Genomic DNA, 19342 nt, shown 5'->3' on the forward strand with positions numbered 1-19342 from the left:
ATGGGGTTGAAGTAACTAAAGTTAATGTCATAAAGTAAAATGGACTGTCCTCATTTTAGATTCTTTCTCCCACTCTGTATCATTGATTATTGCCTGCTCCAATTAACTGGTCATCTTTGGTTATCAGCTTATGATTTCTTGAGCTTTCTAGAGCCCTGTCTTCTGAAACAGGCACTGTCTAGTAGCAGGCACTGTCTAGTAGCTTATATATAGTTGTACCCCTTTTAGGGCCCCAGATCTACTAGAATTACCATATTTATTTAAAATAGGGGTTGACAACCTGGTATAAAATGAAACCTTGAATTATCTCAAATTATAATTCATTAGCCTCCAAACTCTTCTATCAGAATAATCTTCAGATTTGATTTTTTCAAAATTTTGTTTTATTTTCTAAGATTTTATTTTTTTATTTGACAGAGATCACAAGTAGGCAGAAAGGCAGGTGGGTGGGGGGAGCAGGCTCCCTGCTGAGCAGAGAGCCTGATGCAGGGCTCGATTTCATCATGACCTGAGCCGAAGGCAGACGCTTAACCCACTGAGCCACCCAGGAGCCCCTCAGATTTGATTTTTTTAATAAAAATTACCCACTGAGAGTAACTCAGTAGGTCTTGAGTAAGGCTCATAAATCTGTATTTTTAAAAGAAGACACAGATGTGATAGGGTGAGGAACTGCCATTCCAGGTCCTCAGGAGGTAGAAAATCATGAAAAGAGTAGTCCGGTTTATTTACTTTGTGGTGGTTTCAGTTGTTACACTGTTTTTCTTCTTTGTTTTTCTTAGTATTTTATAATCTTACATTTTTAATTAATAATAGGATTCTGAAACAACAGACTTCTCAAGGAAGTTAATGAAAATTGATAAAATCATATTATTTCTACTAGGATAATTGTATGGTGTTTGGCTTACTTAGTTGTAATGAATGAACTTGAAAAATTCTTATGTAAATAGCGTGTAAAGGGCAGCACACTGTTGTTTCATAACCTCAAGCCAGGAGTCCTGGCTGACTAGCTGCATGTCACCCTAGTGACTTTAAATAATAAAGATTATTATAATAATAATATAATAATAAAGATTATAGTAAAAATCTCCATGTCTCATAACATTCTTATCCAAGTAGTGATTAAGAAGTGGAAAATAAGGGGGGATGTCAGAGATGAATTGAAGGACTATTCTCCCTTTAACACATTTGATGCAGAAACATACCTGCTCAGAGACTATCACTAGCAATGGTATGAATATAGATAGCCTGTTTGTGTGTTTGTCTTAATTTTGGAATAATTTTAGACTTTCAGGAAAGTTGTAACACTGATTGAAAAACATTCCAATTCTGGGGCGCTTGGGTGGCTCAGTGGGTTAAGCCGCTGCCTTCGGCTCGGGTCATGATCTCAGGGTCCTGGGATCGAGTCCCGCATCGGGCTCTCTGCTCAGCAGGGAGCCTGCTTCCTTCTCTCTCTCTCTCTCTGCCTGCCTCTCAGTGTAGTTGTAATTTCTCTCTGTCAAATAAATAAATAAAATCTTTAAAAAAAAAAAAAGAAAGAAAAACATTCCAATTCTAACCTTCACCCAGATTTTCCTAATGTTATTTTACCACATTATCATTCTTTTCCCTCTCTCTCTGCATAATCCTTTCCCCTCACATCCAGTTTTTTCCTTGATACTTTGGAAAGAATGTTGCAGATACGTTGTCCTTTACCCATAAATAGTTCAGTATATGTTTTCTAAAATAAGGACATTCTTTTATGTAACCCCAATTATCAAAGTCAGGAAATTAACAATGATACAATACCACAATCAGATCAACCAACTTATTCAAACTTTGCTCTGGGGAGGGGAAAGAGTAAGGATTGGGAAGGAGATTAATTAGGGGGCTCACATACAGCAGCACTCACTTGTCATGGCTCTTTATTCTTCTTCAGTCTTGCACTGTTAGTCTTCTATGACTAGGCATTTTTGAAGAATATAGGCCAGTTTTGTAAAATGTCCTTCAATCCCATAATCGGTTTTGGATGGCACGCTTTCATTGTTTAGATAACTAGATTTAATGTGTTTAATGTATATTATCAATTGGGTTTTAAATGCTTATTCCATTTGTAAAGAAAGAAAAGTGTCCTGTCCTGAGAGAATTTTTTTCAATTTTGCAAAGGAAATACTAATTAAGACTTTCAGGACTGAAATTCTGAGGTCTTTAAAATTCAAGGCAATTTAGCATTAAAAGGTTTAACTTTTAAGTTGGCAAAGAGTGTATTAGGTGTTTGGTGTTAGGGAGCTTAATCAAAGCATATCTAGACATGGGAGAAATTTCTGTTAGATATTAGACATACCAGATAAAATTGGCAGTCATTATTCCTGTGGTACTATATCGTGGGGGTATCATAGAGGATAGGTATGTATTTTGAATTTGGTGTTGAAAATTTTCAGTTCATTAAGGTCAGAGAGATGTAGGATTGGGCCTTACGTTTGAGGTAATAATAAGCAATGTATTGAGGTAATAGGAGGAGAAGTGAACAATTAAATTAGGATTCTACTAGGAAATGTGTGTGGGAAATCGGTTCAGAATAATGACTTGAAAATTAAGCTGAAGATGTTAGAGAATGTACTCTAGCAGGATGTTTTAATGTAAAGTGACATCATCAAAGTAGCTTTGGATGAGACATTGTAGTTGTTTCTTTGTAAAAACAGATTAGAATGAGAAGCAGAGCACCCCTATCCTACAAAAAGAACTGTTAGAAATTCGAATGGGCTAGTGAACAGTTCATGGCACTGTATATTCATGGAACTTTATAAATAGAAATAATAGGCGCTAGAGGGTTAAGAGTACTGAGGAAATCAGTCAGCTGAGGTCACAATCTCGGGGTGGTAGGATCAAGCCCTTTGTTGGTCTCTGCACTGGACCTGAAGCCCCACTTAAGATTCTCTCTCCCTCTTTCTCTCCCTACTCTTCTGCCCCTCCCCCCTAAAAAAAGAGTGCTGAGGAAATCAAGACAGTATAAAAACACTGAATTCTTTCACTTTTTAGATTTTTTTAATATATCAACACTGAGATAGTAATACAGACCTTGAGTGAATATGAGAATTTGATGTTAGTGGCTTCAGTGTATAAAATGGTTTGTTAAATTAAACACTTTTAAGAACGACAGTACAGAACTGGACTTTGGGCAGTTTATGTTACATAAAATACTCCCGAATATCATTGTGTAACCACTGTGTGTCAGACATTGTTTTAGGTGCCAGGTATCTAGCATGTAGGTAGGTGAATGTAACTTTGTAGCACTTAACTTTGGAAAGGGGACTGGAAAGTCATGTAAATCATAGTATGTATAATTTGGATGGTGGGAAGTTCAACCAAAAAAAGCTAGAACAATGGGGACTAAAAGTAAAAGAGGAAATGTGCTGACACAATTCACTCTCCAGGATTGTAACTCTCTTACTACTCCTTGCCCCTATAACTGTTTTTGCCTTTAAATGCCTCTCTAACTTTGCAACTTTGCACTGACAGTGTGTCCTTGGTATCATCTCTGGCTTGTCTGGGTTGTATACTTAGCACTACTCTGCATTGAGATGGTCTACAGTAGCGTAAAGCTAATGGTAAATTTTGTTTGAGCTACTAAATCTGCACTTCATGGTTTTCTGTACATTTTTCTTTTTTAAAAGGACACTGTCAAGTACTTTTAAATGGTTATTTGTAATAACAATTTTCTTCTCGTATTTTTTGTTTGTTTCTATTGACTGCCCTTCCTTTAATTTTCTAGCTTGAAATGGAATATTAGTTAACGAGGTTTTTTAATTTGTCTCAAATGATCAAGATTAAAGTTCTAGGAAAAATAAATGTCTATTTCTATTTCTTATTGTAAAATAATAGTATTTTATGGAGAGTGTTCCTTTAAAATTTTAAAAGTATTTTAGAATAAGATGTAATTTGGATTTATTATTATTTAATACTGTGGGTTTTTTTTTTTTAAACTTCAAAAAATAGTCAGTGTGTTAACTTCTTTAAGAAATGGTTTTTTGGGAGCTCCTGGCTGGCTCAGTCAGTAGAGCATGCAGCTCTTGATCTCAAAGTTGTGAGTTTAAGCCCCACCTTAGGCATAGAGTTTACTTTAAAAAAAAAGAAAGAAAGAAAGAAAGATTTTCTTCACATAGAGGTATATATGATTTAATGCATCTTTTTATATACTAGTCCAAAAAAAGTATGAGTTTAGCCCTCAGTGCTTCATTAACACTGCAGATAAATTTCAACCCAACTCTCAGTGACTTAAAATCTGAGTTTGCTAGCTATTGTAACCTTGTTAATACTGGAAATTTTGTTGCTGGTTTCAGTGTTCTGGTATTGATACTAGTATGTATGATATTAGGTGCTATAATTATAATTGTGTTTTAAACTAAGCTTCCAAGAACAAATAAAAGTTTTGTGTATGACATTAGATGTTAAAATTATTACTTAAACTGTCAAAAACAAATATAGGTTTATTTTTCTTATGTTTTCTAGTCTTTTCCCCCCAGATCCTATAGCCACACACAACATTAAATTAAAATGTGTGAGATTTCTCTTTCAATTTTAATTTCCTGTTATAACATATAGGAATTGTTAGTGGAATGAATTTTTTTTTTTTTTATGAATTTTTAGTTAAGTAACTCTTAACTTGAGGAATGGCCTTGTCAAAAATATTTGCTGACCACAGCTGCTTTGTTGTAGGAGGCCTGACAAATGGTAGTGGTCGATATATCTCTGCAGCACCTGGAGCAGAAGCAAAATACCGAAGTGCTTCAAGCACTTCCAGTCTGTTCAGCTCCAGCAGCCAGCTCTTTCCTCCTTCTCGACTTCGGTATAATAGGTCTGATATTATGCCTTCTGGCCGAAGTAGATTATTGGAAGATTTCAGGAACAACCGTTTCCCAAACCTTCAACTTAGAGACTTGATTGGACACATAGTTGAGTTTTCTCAAGACCAGCATGGTTCTAGGTAGGTGATTATCATTTATGATACTCTGCACTGTATTTTTGCTTTGAAAATTACTGCCTTGTAAGAGCATATTTTTCTTAACTGGGGTCATTTAATCTGCATGAAAGTTGGAAGTTTTTAAAAAAATAAATACCTGATAAGGATTTTTTTTCTTTGGTATTAATACAAATGATAAATATCAAGGTTTTTAAAAATTATTTATGGTTTCCCAGTTTTCTGTAATGAGAATATTTTTATAGTGAATATATAGCAGTGCCTTTTTATTGGATTATTTTTATTACTTTGACTCACTTTAATTTTCCTTTTAAAATAATGCTCTGAAGTACATCTCTGGACTTAAGTATTTGTCCCTGATGTAGACTTTGTCTAAAAAAAAAATTAAAAAGAAAGTTAAGTGTGCTCCTTTATAGATTTGTATTTGATGTGATGTGGGTTGAGATATTTCACTTGTAACACATTTATTAAATTTGAATTGTGTTTTCCTTTTATAGTTTTATTTTATCTCCCTGTGGTTGAAAATTCCTTAAGAGTAGCACATCAACCTTATATCACTCATAGTGGGTAGATTTTATTTGTAAGAGCTTCTTTTATTGGGGCGCCTGGGTGGCTGTCCTTGAGTGTCTGCCTTCGGCTCAGGTCATAATCCCAGGGTCATGGGATCCAGCCCTGCATTGGGCTCCTTGCACAGTGGGAAGCCTTCTTCTCCCTCTCCTACTCCCCCTGCTTGTGTTCCTTCTCTTGCTCTCTCTCTTTATCAAATAAATAAAATCTTTTTAAAAAAGAAAAAAGAGCTGCTTTTATTATGCTCTAAGCCTAGATATTATTTAGTAATATTATGAGAAAATATTTGAATATCCAATAAACTATCATTTTTCTTCATTGATTATAATGCAGCCAGGACTAACTTAAGTGTTAAACTTCTTTATGTCCAGACTTTTTACCTAACTAGTAGTTATTAATTAATTAATTAATTAAGCTGTTAAAAAGGAAAAAAAATAATCAAGGTGGTATAAAGAAATGTTTCATAACTTTCATAACTTTTGTCTTTTTTTGCTTTAAATTGGCTGTTCACAGTACTCAATGCGTTAGTACTATTTCTGGAAATAAATTTATGTGTATATATGTGGGGGTGTGTAATAATACTCAAGTCAGATTTTTACAGAAGCTGTTTCCAGTGTGTTGTCATGGCTTGTGAAATTTTTTCTACATAGATTCATTCAACAAAAACTAGAGAGAGCTACTCCAGCTGAGCGACAGATGGTATTTAATGAAATTCTACAAGCAGCCTATCAATTAATGACAGATGTTTTTGGAAACTATGTTATACAGAAATTTTTTGAGGTAAGCACACATACGTGTTTGTATATCTATCCAACTATATGTTTTTAATGCTTAGAAAGGTCCAGGAAGTTGGGTAAGAGTCATATAAAAATATGTGTACTTGGGGGGCATTCTGGGTGGCTCATTTGGTTGAGGGTCCTTTTTTGGCTTGGGTCATGGTCTCAGAGTCCTGGAATCAAGCCCACATTAGGCTCCCTGTTCAGTAGGAAGTATGCTTCTCCCTCTGCCCCTCTGCCTGCTCATGCGCTCACTCTCTCTCTGAAATAGATAAAACCTTCAAAAATAACATATTTTATATATATAAAGCTTTATATATAAAGCTCATTACGTGTGCGTGCGCGCACACACACACACACACCCCTATATAAAACTCATACATATATGATCTTGGTAGAAAGTATTTGCAAATGCTCTATCTGATAAAAGATTTTATATCCAGAATATATAAAGAACTCCTAAAACTCAACAGAAAGACAACCCAATTTAAAAAAATGTACAGGAGGGGGTGCCTGGCTGGCTCAGTCAATAGAGCGTGCAATTCTTCATCTCAGGGTTGTGGGTTCCAGTCCTATGTTGGGTGTAGAGATTACTTAAAAAATCTTTAAGAGGACTTGAATAGAAGATACACAAATATATCTCTATAGAAGATACACAAATAGCCAGTGAGCAGCACATGCAAAGAAGCTTACACAGTTAACATCAGAATATAGTTGAGAATTACCTGGTTTGAATGTATGACTCAGAAATTAAAGGAGATTTTGTTTGTTTAAAGTGAAGACGGAAGATGTTTAAAAGAACAACAGGTGGTTAATGTATTAGTAACAAGAAAATTATAGATAGTGAGACTTAACCCCTCAAAAAAGTAATACAGTTATTTCAGGCAGCTATGGATTTACCTTAATTTTTCTTTTCTTTTTTTTTAAGATTTTATTTATTTCAGAGAGAGAAATCACAAGTAGGCAGAGGCAGGCCGGGGGTGGGTAGGGAGCAGGCGCCCTGCTGAGCAGAAAGCCCGATGTGGGACTTGATCCCAGGACCCCAAGATACGACCTGAGCCAAAGGCAGAGGCTTAACCCACTGAGCCACCCAGGCGCCATTAATTTCTTTTACTCAAATCCTCCTTCCTGCATGATTACCAAATGTGATATTTTTAAAATAGAATGAATAGGCTGCAAACTGGGTTTTTCAGGTTTAATGAAATGATATTATGGTTTATTTTAACATTAATTTCTTTTCCATCAGTTTGGGAGTTTGGATCAAAAATTAGCCCTCGCTACTCGTATCCGGGGTCATGTTCTGCCTTTAGCCTTGCAGATGTATGGCTGTCGTGTTATTCAGAAAGCATTAGAGTCTATTTCATCTGACCAGCAGGTAATTGTAAGTTAAAACAAAATTTTTGTATTTTATTTTGGTTTTTAAATTCTTACTTTATAATCTTGGAGTGAAAATTAAATATTTCCACAATTAGAATAAAATACTTTAAAAAAATCTGTCTCAAACAGTACATTATTGTTACCCAGTAGATCTTTGATCTGTCCTTTATTTGCTTCATCTTTTCATCTTTAAGTGAAGATAATTCAGTGCCTACTGTGTGGTAAGCAGAATACTGCATGATGGGTATTTTTGCTATACTTGCTTATTTGATTTTCTGTAGTACCAGGAATACTGTTCACTATTTCCAAAGTGTACTTGGATTGTACTTAGTTCTACCATAAGAATAAAAAAATGTTTCATTGAGTAGAGTGCTCTTTATTTTTAAGTTTTCTTTTAATTCCAGTTAACATACAACTGTGGAGCACTTGACAGATTTGTGTGTCATCTGTATACAGGCGCCGTGCTAATCTCTGTACCATTCCTGTTTTAGTATATATGCTTCGGAAATGAGCACAAGGATAAAAAAAAAATTTAAAACCAATTGCAGTCTTATATGCCACTTAAAAATTACATAAATAAAGTTCTTAAAAATTTCATTTAAAAAGTTCTTTAAAAATTCAGTAGGAAAAGTAACCTAAGAATTTTATTAACAAGAGTCACAGTTTTTAAGGTAAAGAGGGAAGAGAACACATATAAATTAAATGGGAGGGGCGCCTGGGTGGCTCAGTGGGTTGGGCCGCTGCCTTCGGCTCAGGTCATGATCTCAGGGTCCTGGGATCGAGGCCCGCATCGGGCTCTCTGCTCGGCGGGGAACCTGCTTCCTCCTCTCTCTCTCTGCCTACTTGTGATCTCTCTCTGTCAAATAGATAAATAAAATCTTTTAAAAATAAATAAATAAATAATAAATTAAATGGGAATATACTGTATTCTTGATGAAAAAAGTCTTAAGATTTTATTTTAAATTTTATAAAGATTAATGTGAATTCCCATCATGTGCTCATGGGAATTATAACTGATCAGAATAGACAGGAATATATTAATAGGATGAGGATAAATGCTGATCTGCTAGATTTTTAAATTGTGAAGCATTATCACTAGTGTGGTTCTTGTAGGAGATTAGGCAAACTTTAGAAATGGAATTCATAACCCCAAATAGATACCATTATAAATAAAATGTGTGTGTGTATAAAACTAGTTTATGTAATACAGTAAACTTAGAGTAAAGGAAATAATTATTTCTTAAAGGGCATTGGTAATTAGTATATTTGGGAAGAGATTACATTTGATTCTCCACCCACATATATTATTATATAATAAATTCCAGAATTAAAAACAGTAATAACGTATACATGGATATGTGTGTGTATGTGTAAAAATTTGTGAGAAAATAGTATTACTTCGTGGAGGAAATCCTGAGTTCTAGAGTAATTAAAGATACATCACAATGGAAAAGATCAACAAATTTTAATTATTGTAGATGCTTACATAACTGCTCTACCATAAGTCTCAAGCTCATTTAGATACTTTAAAGAATGAGATCTTGGGCATCTGCGTGGCTCAGTTGGTTAAACGTCTGCCTTCGACTTGGATCATGATCTCAGGGTCCCGAGATTGAGTCCTGAATCTGGCTCCCTACTCTGGGAAATCTGCTTTTCCCTCTACCCTTCCCCTTTGCTCATGATCTCTGTGTCTCTCTCTTTCTTTCTCTCTTTCAAATGGATAAATCAAATCTTAAAAAAGAATGAGATCTTGCCACTAGAAATAACATGAATGGGTCTAGAAGGCATCATACTAAGTGAAATAGGTCAGAGGAAGGACAGATTCCTTTGATTTCACTTACAACATGGAATCTGGTAAACAGAACTAACAATAAACTCTTAAATACAGGGAACAGACTCTTGGTTCCCAGAGTGGTGGTAGGTGGCAAGTGGGGGAAGCAATAGGTGAAGGGGGGAGTAAGAGGTATAAACTTTCAGTTAAAAAATTTAAAAATAAAAGATAAAAAAAAGTCATGGAAATGAAAAGTACAGTGTAGGGAATATAATCAGTAATGTAATGGTGTTTCATGGTGACTGTATCTTTTGTGGTAAGCAGTGTGTAGGGTGTATAATTGTTGAATCAGGTGTTGCACACCTGAAACTAATATAACATTGTCGATTATACTTCAGTAATAAAGATATCTTTAATGTCTTTAATATTTGAAAATATAAGTCAGTGAGAATAAGCCTTATGTGCACCTGTTAATGTATTCTTTGGAGACTTTAGAATATTTTATTTTGTTACTTAGTTTATAGCTAAATATCTGTGTTATGTCATAGCTTAACAGAATTCCTGTAGAGTTACGTCAGTATGTAGTTGAGAGTTCTTTGGGTGAGACTTTAAAGTGATAACTTCATACACTGTTTGTACTCCATTTCTTCACAGCACTGTTTCCTGTTGGCACTAGTAAGGGATACTGGTTATCATGTGGCTGCCTGTGTTTTTCTCTGAGGATTAAATGTTTATTTAATAAACGCTTATAATTTTATCTTAAAAAATGAGGATCACTAGCTGGAAGAAAATGCAGTTAGTCAATAAACCTTACTGTAAATAAGCTTAACCTTACTGGTAAGCAAAGAAACAAATGAAGGAAGTTATTTTTGCCAGTTAAATTTAAAAAAATCTAAAATTTCTCTAGAATTCATTTCCAGAGAGAGACCTAGGTGGCTCAGTCAGTTAAATGTGTCCAACTCTTGATTTCACTGAGGTCATGATCTCAGGGTTGTGAGATCAAGCTCCACGTCGCTCCCTTGCTGTCTGCCCCTCCCTCCGCTTGCATGTATTCTAAGTAATTTTTTTTTAAATTAAGAAATTATTTTTGAGGGAAGGGGGTTTCTAAGTAGAGAAAAAGTATAGAATTCTGAATTATATATATTGTTAGCTGAGAAGGATAATGTAGAAGGTATATACAGTGAAGAGAATTGTTTAAATATGGCAGATTTAGCATCACTAGCTTATTTTTCAGGAAGTGTCATTTACATTACAGTCCTGTAAAATGTTTTGATCTCACCATCAATGACTTGGACAGGGGCAGATTTTAAACTTTGATACCTAAAAAATTGCAAAGAAATTTTGAGTATACTTTTGTACTCTATATTGTTAATCCTGATATCTTTCCTGATGAGGTAATTTTGTAAATATCATCTTCTTTTTGCAGAGTGAAATGGTAAAGGAGCTAGATGGTCATGTTCTCAAATGTGTGAAAGATCAGAATGGAAACCATGTTGTGCAAAAATGTATTGAATGTGTTCAGCCACAGTCACTACAGTTCATCATCGATGCTTTCAAAGGACAGGTAAGATTGATTTTTGCTTACTAATCAGGGCATTCTTTTAGAATTTGAATGTTAACATATTTCTCGTAAGTCACAAGATTACAAACATACAAGACGAAACAGTAAATGTACAGTGATTTCTGCCTCTTTCATAGAGTGCATCAGTTAGCTTTTTTTTTTTTTGAAGCTGAAAACTATAGAAATAGTTTAATAATATTACTTTAGGATTCCAGCTCTTCAAATTATAAACCCAACAGTGTTTTCCAAATTTTTAGGGAGAAGGAAAGGAAGGAAGACTTCAGATCCTTTAGTAAGACACAGAAAATAAATACCAATAAGTAACTAATACATAGTAATAAATAGCAGCTAATTATATCATGACTACCCTCACCTTGTAGTCTATATTCGTTATTACATGCCCTTCATCTTCTGGTTTGGTACCTTTTGTTCAAAATGTCCGTTAGCTCCTGAGGTGCCTGGGTGGCTGTCAGTTAAGCATCCTACTCTTAGTTTCAGCCCAGGTCATGATCTTGTTGTGGGATTGAGCCCCACATTGGCCTATGCTCAGTGTGGAGTCTACTTCAGATTCTTTCTCCCTGTTCCTCTTATTCTCTCTCTCACTCTCTCTCTCTCTCTCAAAGAAATAAAATCTTTAAGAAAAAGGGGAGGGCTGGGTGGCTCAGTCGGTTAAGGGTCTGCCTTCAGCTCGGGTCATGATCCCAGGATCTTGGGATCCAGTAGCATCAGGCACCTTGCTCAGCACGGAGCCTACTCCTCCCTCTACCTGCTGCTTCCTCTGCTTGTGCTCGCTTTCTGTCTCTCCAACAAATAAATAAAATCTTTTAAAAAAGAGAGAAAAGAGAGTATCTGTTAGCTCCTAAACTGAGCACCCCACTTTCCAGTCTTTACTAACAGATTGATGGTCATACTGAAGGTGACTCCCCACCCTTCTAGTTTAAATGAATTCTGCATGTGCTCAGGAACCTGTCTATCTCATAAAACTTTCCAACAATGTCAGATAATGAAAATGCATTTCTTCTGATTGTTTTAAGGTGTTTGTACTTTCAACTCATCCTTATGGCTGTAGAGTGATCCAGCGCATCCTCGAGCACTGTACTGCAGAGCAGACCTTACCTATCTTAGAAGAACTCCACCAACACACAGAGCAGTTGGTGCAGGTATCAGCTCCCTAATAGTCTTAAATGTTTGTGTTTTTGAAAATGGTTCAAAACATAGGCAAATATAATGTATTGCTAAATGTAGAAACACATAGTGAGACAAAAAACCTGGTATATTCTCCTGCATGTATACTGCTGAATTTTTAGAAAAAATAATTAACATCTTTTTAAAGAATAATCATTATTCTTAAGGAAAGTAATTTTTAAATTTTGTACTTAGGATCAATATGGCAATTACGTTATTCAGCATGTACTCGAACACGGGCGACCTGAAGACAAAAGCAAAATTGTTTCTGAAATCAGAGGAAAAGTGTTAGCCCTGAGTCAACACAAATTTGCCAGGTATTGCAATATTTTCTGATTCCAAGGGTCAGTTCTTCTAATTCTTTGGCTTTCTTTACTAAACAAAGTAATACATGTAGACCAGCATTAGAATATATCTTTCTTGGGATACCTGGGCGGCTCAGTGAGTTAAGCGTCTGCCTTTGCCTTGGGTGTCCTGGGATGGAGCCTTACATCAGGTTCCTTGTTCAGCAGCGGGCCTACTTCTCCCTCTGCCTGCCGCTCCCCCTGCTTGTGCTCTCTCTCTGACAAATAAATCTTGAAATAAAATTTTAAAAATAAAAATAAAGTAAAAAACTTTAAAAAACATAATCTTTATTTTAGGAGAGGGGGAAAAGCACATACCGAATGTTGCTTTTATTCTCACATGACAAATTTGTTTGCCCACAAATAATCCATTTTTAAAGTCTCTATTCAGAAAATGATTTGTCTCCCCAAACCTATAAGTGCAAATTGCTTAGTGCATGTTAATGAAAATCTCAGACCTTACTGATGACCTGGGTTCCTCTTTTTTAAATTATCATTATTTTAAGAGGCATATAATTAAACTTGTGGGTATCCAGAATGGGTTCTTCTATGATACTAATTTCTGTTTTAAAAGTAAAGGATAAGAGAATTACAAGGGAATACTATCTTGACTTACGTCTTCCGATGTGTTGAGCAAATTCTTTCAAAAGCAAGGATATTTCGCTGTAAAGAAAAAAGTAACAAAATACAGGGTGCCTAAGTGGTGCAGTTAGTTAAGCATCCAATTCTTGGTTTTGGCTAAGGTTATGATCTCAGGGTCAAGATTGAGCCTGGAGTTAGTCTCTGTATTTAGCCAGGAATCCAGTTGGGTTTTTTTCTCCCTCTGTTTCTGCCCCTCCTGCCCCTGCAGGCATGTGCACCTTCCGGCTCTCAAATAAGTAACTCTTCAAAGAAAAAAGTAAGACTGGGTGGCTCAGTCTAGGCGTCTTCCTTTGGCTCAGATCGTGATCCTGGGGTCCTGGGATCCAGCTCTGTGTCAGGCCCTCTGCTCAGTGGGGAGTCTGCCTCTCCCTCCCCTCCTGCCTCTCCTCCCCACTCTTCTCCACCGCCCCTCGCTTCCTCTCAAATACGTAAATCTTTTAAATAACTTTCTTTGAAAGTGTATTATACTTAAGTGTATTATACTGTGTATATACTTAATTTTCAGCAATGTAGTAGAAAAGTGTGTTACTCATGCCTCCCGGGCCGAGAGAGCTTTACTGATTGACGAAGTTTGCTGCCAGAATGATGGTCCTCACAGTGCCTTATACACCATGATGAAGGACCAGTATGCCAATTATGTGGTTCAGAAGATGATTGATATGGCTGAACCTGCTCAGAGAAAGATAATCATGCATAAGGTAATACAGTTTATAGCACTTAAAATAGATGATTTGTTTGTGTGACTCAAGGCTACAATTTTAGCTTATTTCCTCTTCTGTTATAACTGGAGGGGGGAAAAAAAATCAGTGGATAACCTTTGAAAAGTGTAGGTATGGTGTACCATTTTCATTAAATCCCTAAAGGAGTCTCAATAAAATTGCATTCATTCTTATCTTTTTACCTGTCTTTAGCATTGCCCATCCCTGTTTTATTTAAATATATTTGGTTTGCTATAAAACATGGGTTGAACATTAATTTTAAAATCTAATTAGGTTTTCTCACTAACCTAATACATTTTCCTAAAGAGAGAATTTATTTTGATTGGATTTTTTTTTTTTAAACAAGCTAGTTTCTCCCTAGAATCTAATAATTCTTATAATGCATTGATTTCCATGGGAAAAGTGCTAAAAAAGAATCTGGACGAAATGCTACATACTGAAATCTTTTTCTAAATCAATTCATTTAAGAAACAGGTGCCTAGGGGCGCCTGGGTGGCTCAGTGGGTTAAAGCCCCTGCCTTCGGCTCAGGTCATGATCCTGGGGTCCTGGGATTGAGCCCCGCATTGGGCTTTCTGCTCCACGGGGATTCTTCTTCCCCCTCTTCCTACATGTGATATCTCTCTCTCTGCCTACATGTGATATCTCTCTCTCTCTCTCACTCTCTGTCAAATAAATAATTCTTAAAAAAAAGAAAAGAAGAGAAACAGGTACCTGTTGGCTTGGTTCAGATAAATGTCTGCCTTCAGGGGCGCCTGGGTGGCTCAGTGGGTTAAAGTCTCTGCCTTCGGCTCGGGTCATGACCCCAGGGTCCTGGGATCGAGCCCCGCATCGGGCTCTCTGCTTGGCGGGGAGCCTGCTTCCCTTCCTCTCTCTCTGCCTGCTTGTGATCTCTGTCAAATGAATAAATAAAATCTTTTAAAAAAATAAAAAAAAATAAATGTCTGCCTTTAGCCCAGGTCATGATCCGGGACGAGTCGCACATCAGGCTCCCTGCTCATGCCCTGGCTTTCTCTCTCTCTTTCAGATACATTAATAACATCTTCAAAAAACAAAAAAAAAAAAACAACAGGACATATAACTTATTAGGACCTCTTGTCATATAAAGAGAAATATAAGATCATAAGTTTTTTGCCTTTTTAAAAAAGTAATACTTCTGCTTAAAAATACATACTTGTTCAGTCGTATTTTTAAGAACTAACTACATTATTTAACCAATACCATATTTATGACATTTGGATTGTTTCTAGTTTTATAACTGTCATAAGCAGTGCTGTATATAAATGTCTTTGCATAACCATCTGTTTTTGTGGGATGAATTCTTAGGTGTGGAATTGCTGATGCAAAGTATATGAGCATGTTACATGTTGATAGATACTACCAGGTTGCACTCAAAGAATCTGTACACGTTTGCACGTCTACCAGTGTATAAGAATGCTTGTGTTGTCATGATCTCATCAGTACCAGTTACTGTTCCTTAGAAAATTTTTGCCAGTGTGGGCACCTGGGTGGCTCAGTCGGTTAAGCATCTGTCTTCAGCTCAGGCCATGATCCCAGGGTCCAGGGATCGAGCCCCATGTAGGGCTCCCTACTTAGCGGGGAACTTGTCTCTTTTTCCCTCTGTCCCTCCCCTGATTGTGCTCTTTCTCTCCCTCTCTCTCTCTCAAATAAAATGCGTAAAATATTTAAGAAAAGTTTTTTTGACAGTCTGTGTAGAAAGATAATGATATGATTCTTTTCATTTGCATTTTAAAAACTATTAGTGAGATTTTGAACAATTTAAATGTATTAGCCATCACATATCTGATTGCTTATTCATGTCTTTTGCTCCATTTTCTATTGAATTTTTATCCAAGAGACTTGAGCTAGAAAATTCTGTCTTCATCAACTTTAAGAGCTTAATAGTTCACTAGCGATGCTTTCCTGCTGTGTTTAGAGCCCCTCTGCTGTTTGCATTTGTAATAGTGTAGAAGTAGTGGTTTATTTATTCATTGAACAATTGTGAGAGTAGAAGTTTGGAGAGATTGACTAGAATGAACTGCCTTTGCAAACAATTTTTGTTTAAAGGATTTGAACATTAAAATCCGATTATTCTTCTAAATCACTGAAATTTAGGAGTGCTTTTTTAAGATACCAGAAAATAGGATTTACTAAGGAGATTATTTGTTTTTCAGATTCGACCTCACATTACTACTTTGCGCAAATACACATATGGGAAGCATATACTGGCAAAGTTGGAAAAATATTATTTGAAAAATAGCCCAGATCTAGGGCCTATTGGAGGACCACCAAATGGAATGCTGTGAAGGGAAAAGAGAAAGAAGATGATGTAACCATGTGAAAAGAACGTTTCTTTTGTGAATTATCAAAACACAACTCAACTATGAATCTTCAAAATTTTTTTTAAAGCAAAACTATTTATTGACTTTATTCATCCATTTGTAAATTTTTTAAGGTTCTTGTGTATATTTGGGGGGTGGGGGTGGTGAATTATAAATTATATTCAGCCCTGAGTGGAGACCTATCAGATTGGATTGCTGGCAAAGCACAGAATGCCTGTATATGATGTAACTATCAAAAAAAAGCTGTCACATATTTTGTAAATTTTTACCTTGTAAAGTCACAAAAATAGTTTTTAAAGGAAAAAGTACAGTATTCTTTTAATAAACTGGCTTGCAGTCTGGTAGGTCTGTGGACCCCATAGCACAACAGGTTTATAGAGATGTATATAGAAATATAGTCCTTAATTTTTTTTTTGTCCTTCGTGCGAAGCCTTTTATAACCGATTAACAATCAACTGCATAAATATTATTAATATTTTAAAAAAAAGTTAAGTTGTATTTTGGTAATTCACAAACTATCATGCAAATAAAAAAACCGGCAAGTAAGATAAGAATTAAATGATTTGAGATGAAAAGAACTTAATATTATTTACAGGATGTGATTTTAATACAAATACTGCCCTAAAACGTCTCTGGCGATGTACAGATGTATTGTATATACTCACATATGTAATTGTTGTAAGAGGTAGAAAAAAAACAAAATCATGGTGACACTTCCATTCAGTTAAATGCACTAATTGAAAAGTTAAGTCCCTTTTTAACTTTTCAGTTTGGTTTGCAATCTGAGAAAGAGTGGAAATTTGTATATTGTTTTTCTTATAGAATACAAGGACATGTTGAGGAAGTGTTGAGCTTTATTTTGCTTTTTCATAGTAGATTTTGAGAAGGTAGGAACCAGATAGAGGTGAAAGGGGCCACTGAAAAGTGAATTCGATAGCTCAACATTTAAGCATGACTACATATTCAGATAGCTTTTTTTGCTTCCTATAAATATATGCATTGTGTGTGTAGTAATAGATGTAAGTTTACACTTTGAAAGCAAATCTTGTTTCAATGTTTATTATAAAAGCCTTGCTAATTTAGTAGTGATGCTTTCCTTGGTTGTACAGGTGTACATTTGTAAACCTTCATGCTGTAAATGGAATTCGTTTTCTCTCTTTGGGAAACCTTTGCATTTTAGTGTACATTTATGTCCCTGCCCTCTTTGACCTGGCATATAGTGTTGTATAATGTAAATTTATTTCTCCAAATTGAGAGTGATTTTTTAAAAATTTTTTATCTTTATATGGTTTCAGAAATATGAACCAGCTTTCTTTTTATTATTGTGGGAAACATTTTCTTTTATAACATAGTTGTTGACTCTGTTAATATGGACATACTAGGATTTGGATCACTTTCAAGAAGTCAGGGTACTGTGCATAACAGAAAGTATTGGACTGAGATATTTGGTTACCATGGAGGCCAATGCTTTTTCCATCTTATTAAATGTGATGTGATTTTTTTTCTTTGTACAGAAGAGTACTGTATTTTTGAATAGCCTATTCCCAAGTAAGAGCAAATCTGTATGATAACATTTTTTTCTCTGGACATAAGACATAACAGTAACATGATGTACATTTACAAGCGGCCTTATGTACATTTCCCAACAATCTTTTTAAGGCAAAATTGTGACCATATGTGTATAATTAAAATCGTTTTTAATCCTTTGCCTATGAAAATATTTTGGAAAAAAAACTTGCTTTGTATATTCAGTTTCTGAAAGATAAAAGAAAGTGCTTTGTATTTTGTTGAAGTCAGTATTTTGTATAAAACCATTTATGTTGACCCACTTCTGTTTAGTGCTGAAAACTAATGAACCATGCTATCTCTTTCGATTGAACATGTAAGGGATTTTTTATTAGAAGTCTGCAGAAGAAAAGCATTCTTCTGAGCACAATATTGAATAAAAAGGTTTTATCACTTAGCTGTTCATATCATGAGCCTAAAAATAATGGCATAAAGTTTGGGGTGCCAGGCATACTTTTTCATGTTTGATGTTGAGTTATTCTAATTTTCTAACCCAACATTCCGTGTTGAGTCCATTAAATCCAGCCACTTGTCACTGTCCCCTCTCCTAGTCATACTGGTTCATAGCGTGTCCCGGTCACAGTGGCAATGCTTTCCTCCCACATGTAAAGCTGCTCTCTCCCACCCCATCCTACTTTGTTTTGCTAGCCGCAGAGTGTCTTGGCCCCGTGTTGAAATTTGTTCCCAGTATCAACTCATGATTGTGAGCTGATACCCAAGTTGTTCTTGCTGGAGATTGGTAAGTGACTTTGCTGGATTTGCATAGTTGAATTCCTGGTTTTCCTTTTTCCTACCCTCTATTGGCACGGGCAGTTACCACTGCAAATTTAGAAAGCCCTAGGGGATGGCTGGGAGATGGAACCTTCTTAGGGTTTTGCTGTTTCCGTGTATCCCAGTGTTGACACCCCAAACTTCCCAATACTTTGGGGCCTATTCTAGAAGAGTGTCTATTACTGTAGAAATTTTATGGTCTGCCATTTTGGTGCCCACCTCTCTGATTCCATTGTAACTTGGCTTGGAGTTTGCTAAAATCGGAACATCACATTTCAGAATCAAGAAACTTTAATTGGGCAGAACCACTTAGACTTTACTCTTGAGTGTCTCCTTTTGATATGGATTGTTTCTGGACCAGTTTGTCTAAGTCCTGGCTCTTCTTGGTTCATATGAAATAATGTTATCTTCACTTTGTATATTATGTATAAATTAGAAAATGAAAAATGTGTGAATAACATTGTATGAAATAAACCTGGTCTTGTGTTTTTCTCTAGATAAAACACCCTTCTGTACCTCAATTATAATTGAGATTGCCCATTCAAGTTTACTCTGATTTAAGGAAAGGCAAGTATTTTTATCACATGGATGCAAATCTGGGGCTACTGATTACTCTGATGGTATTTCTATCTTTTGATTAGTATTTAGGATCTCTTGTCTAATTACATAGAGTGATTACACACTTCATAGGATGAAACTTTTAGCCTGTTTCCTTGATAAAATGATACTCAAGGTTGTTTTGAGGATTAAATTAAATCACTTACCTTTA

General features: G+C 35.6%; 1 protein-coding gene and 1 non-coding gene across 8 annotated transcripts in view; one reads left to right on the forward strand and one right to left on the reverse strand.

Annotated features, from left to right (window-relative positions):
* Positions 1–19342, forward strand: part of PUM2 (pumilio RNA binding family member 2) — a 104316-nt gene extending 84974 nt beyond the window's left edge. For 5 of the 7 annotated variants that reach the window (XM_013052949.2, XM_004745871.3, XM_013052950.2 and 2 more), the window contains 8 exons: positions 4693–4960; positions 6172–6301; positions 7544–7678; positions 10872–11009; positions 12041–12166; positions 12387–12508; positions 13683–13875; positions 16069–19342. In XM_013052949.2, coding sequence (XP_012908403.1) covers positions 4693–4960; positions 6172–6301; positions 7544–7678; positions 10872–11009; positions 12041–12166; positions 12387–12508; positions 13683–13875; positions 16069–16200 — 1244 coding nt within the window. In that variant the 3' untranslated portion in view covers positions 16201–19342. The remainder of the gene's footprint in view (positions 1–4692; positions 4961–6171; positions 6302–7543; positions 7679–10871; positions 11010–12040; positions 12167–12386; positions 12509–13682; positions 13876–16068) is intronic. The other 2 variants (XM_004745872.3, XM_004745875.3) reach the window with 1 other exon arrangement.
* Positions 8086–8189, reverse strand: LOC123390200. Its single transcript, XR_006604867.1, has one exon. It is a non-coding gene; the product is annotated as a U6 spliceosomal RNA (small nuclear RNA).

The sequence above is a fragment of the Mustela putorius genome, unplaced genomic scaffold, assembly GCF_011764305.1.
Source record: "Mustela putorius furo isolate JIRA1106 unplaced genomic scaffold, ASM1176430v1.1 tig00537284_pilon_pilon_pilon, whole genome shotgun sequence".
NCBI lineage: Eukaryota > Metazoa > Chordata > Mammalia > Carnivora > Mustelidae > Mustela > Mustela putorius.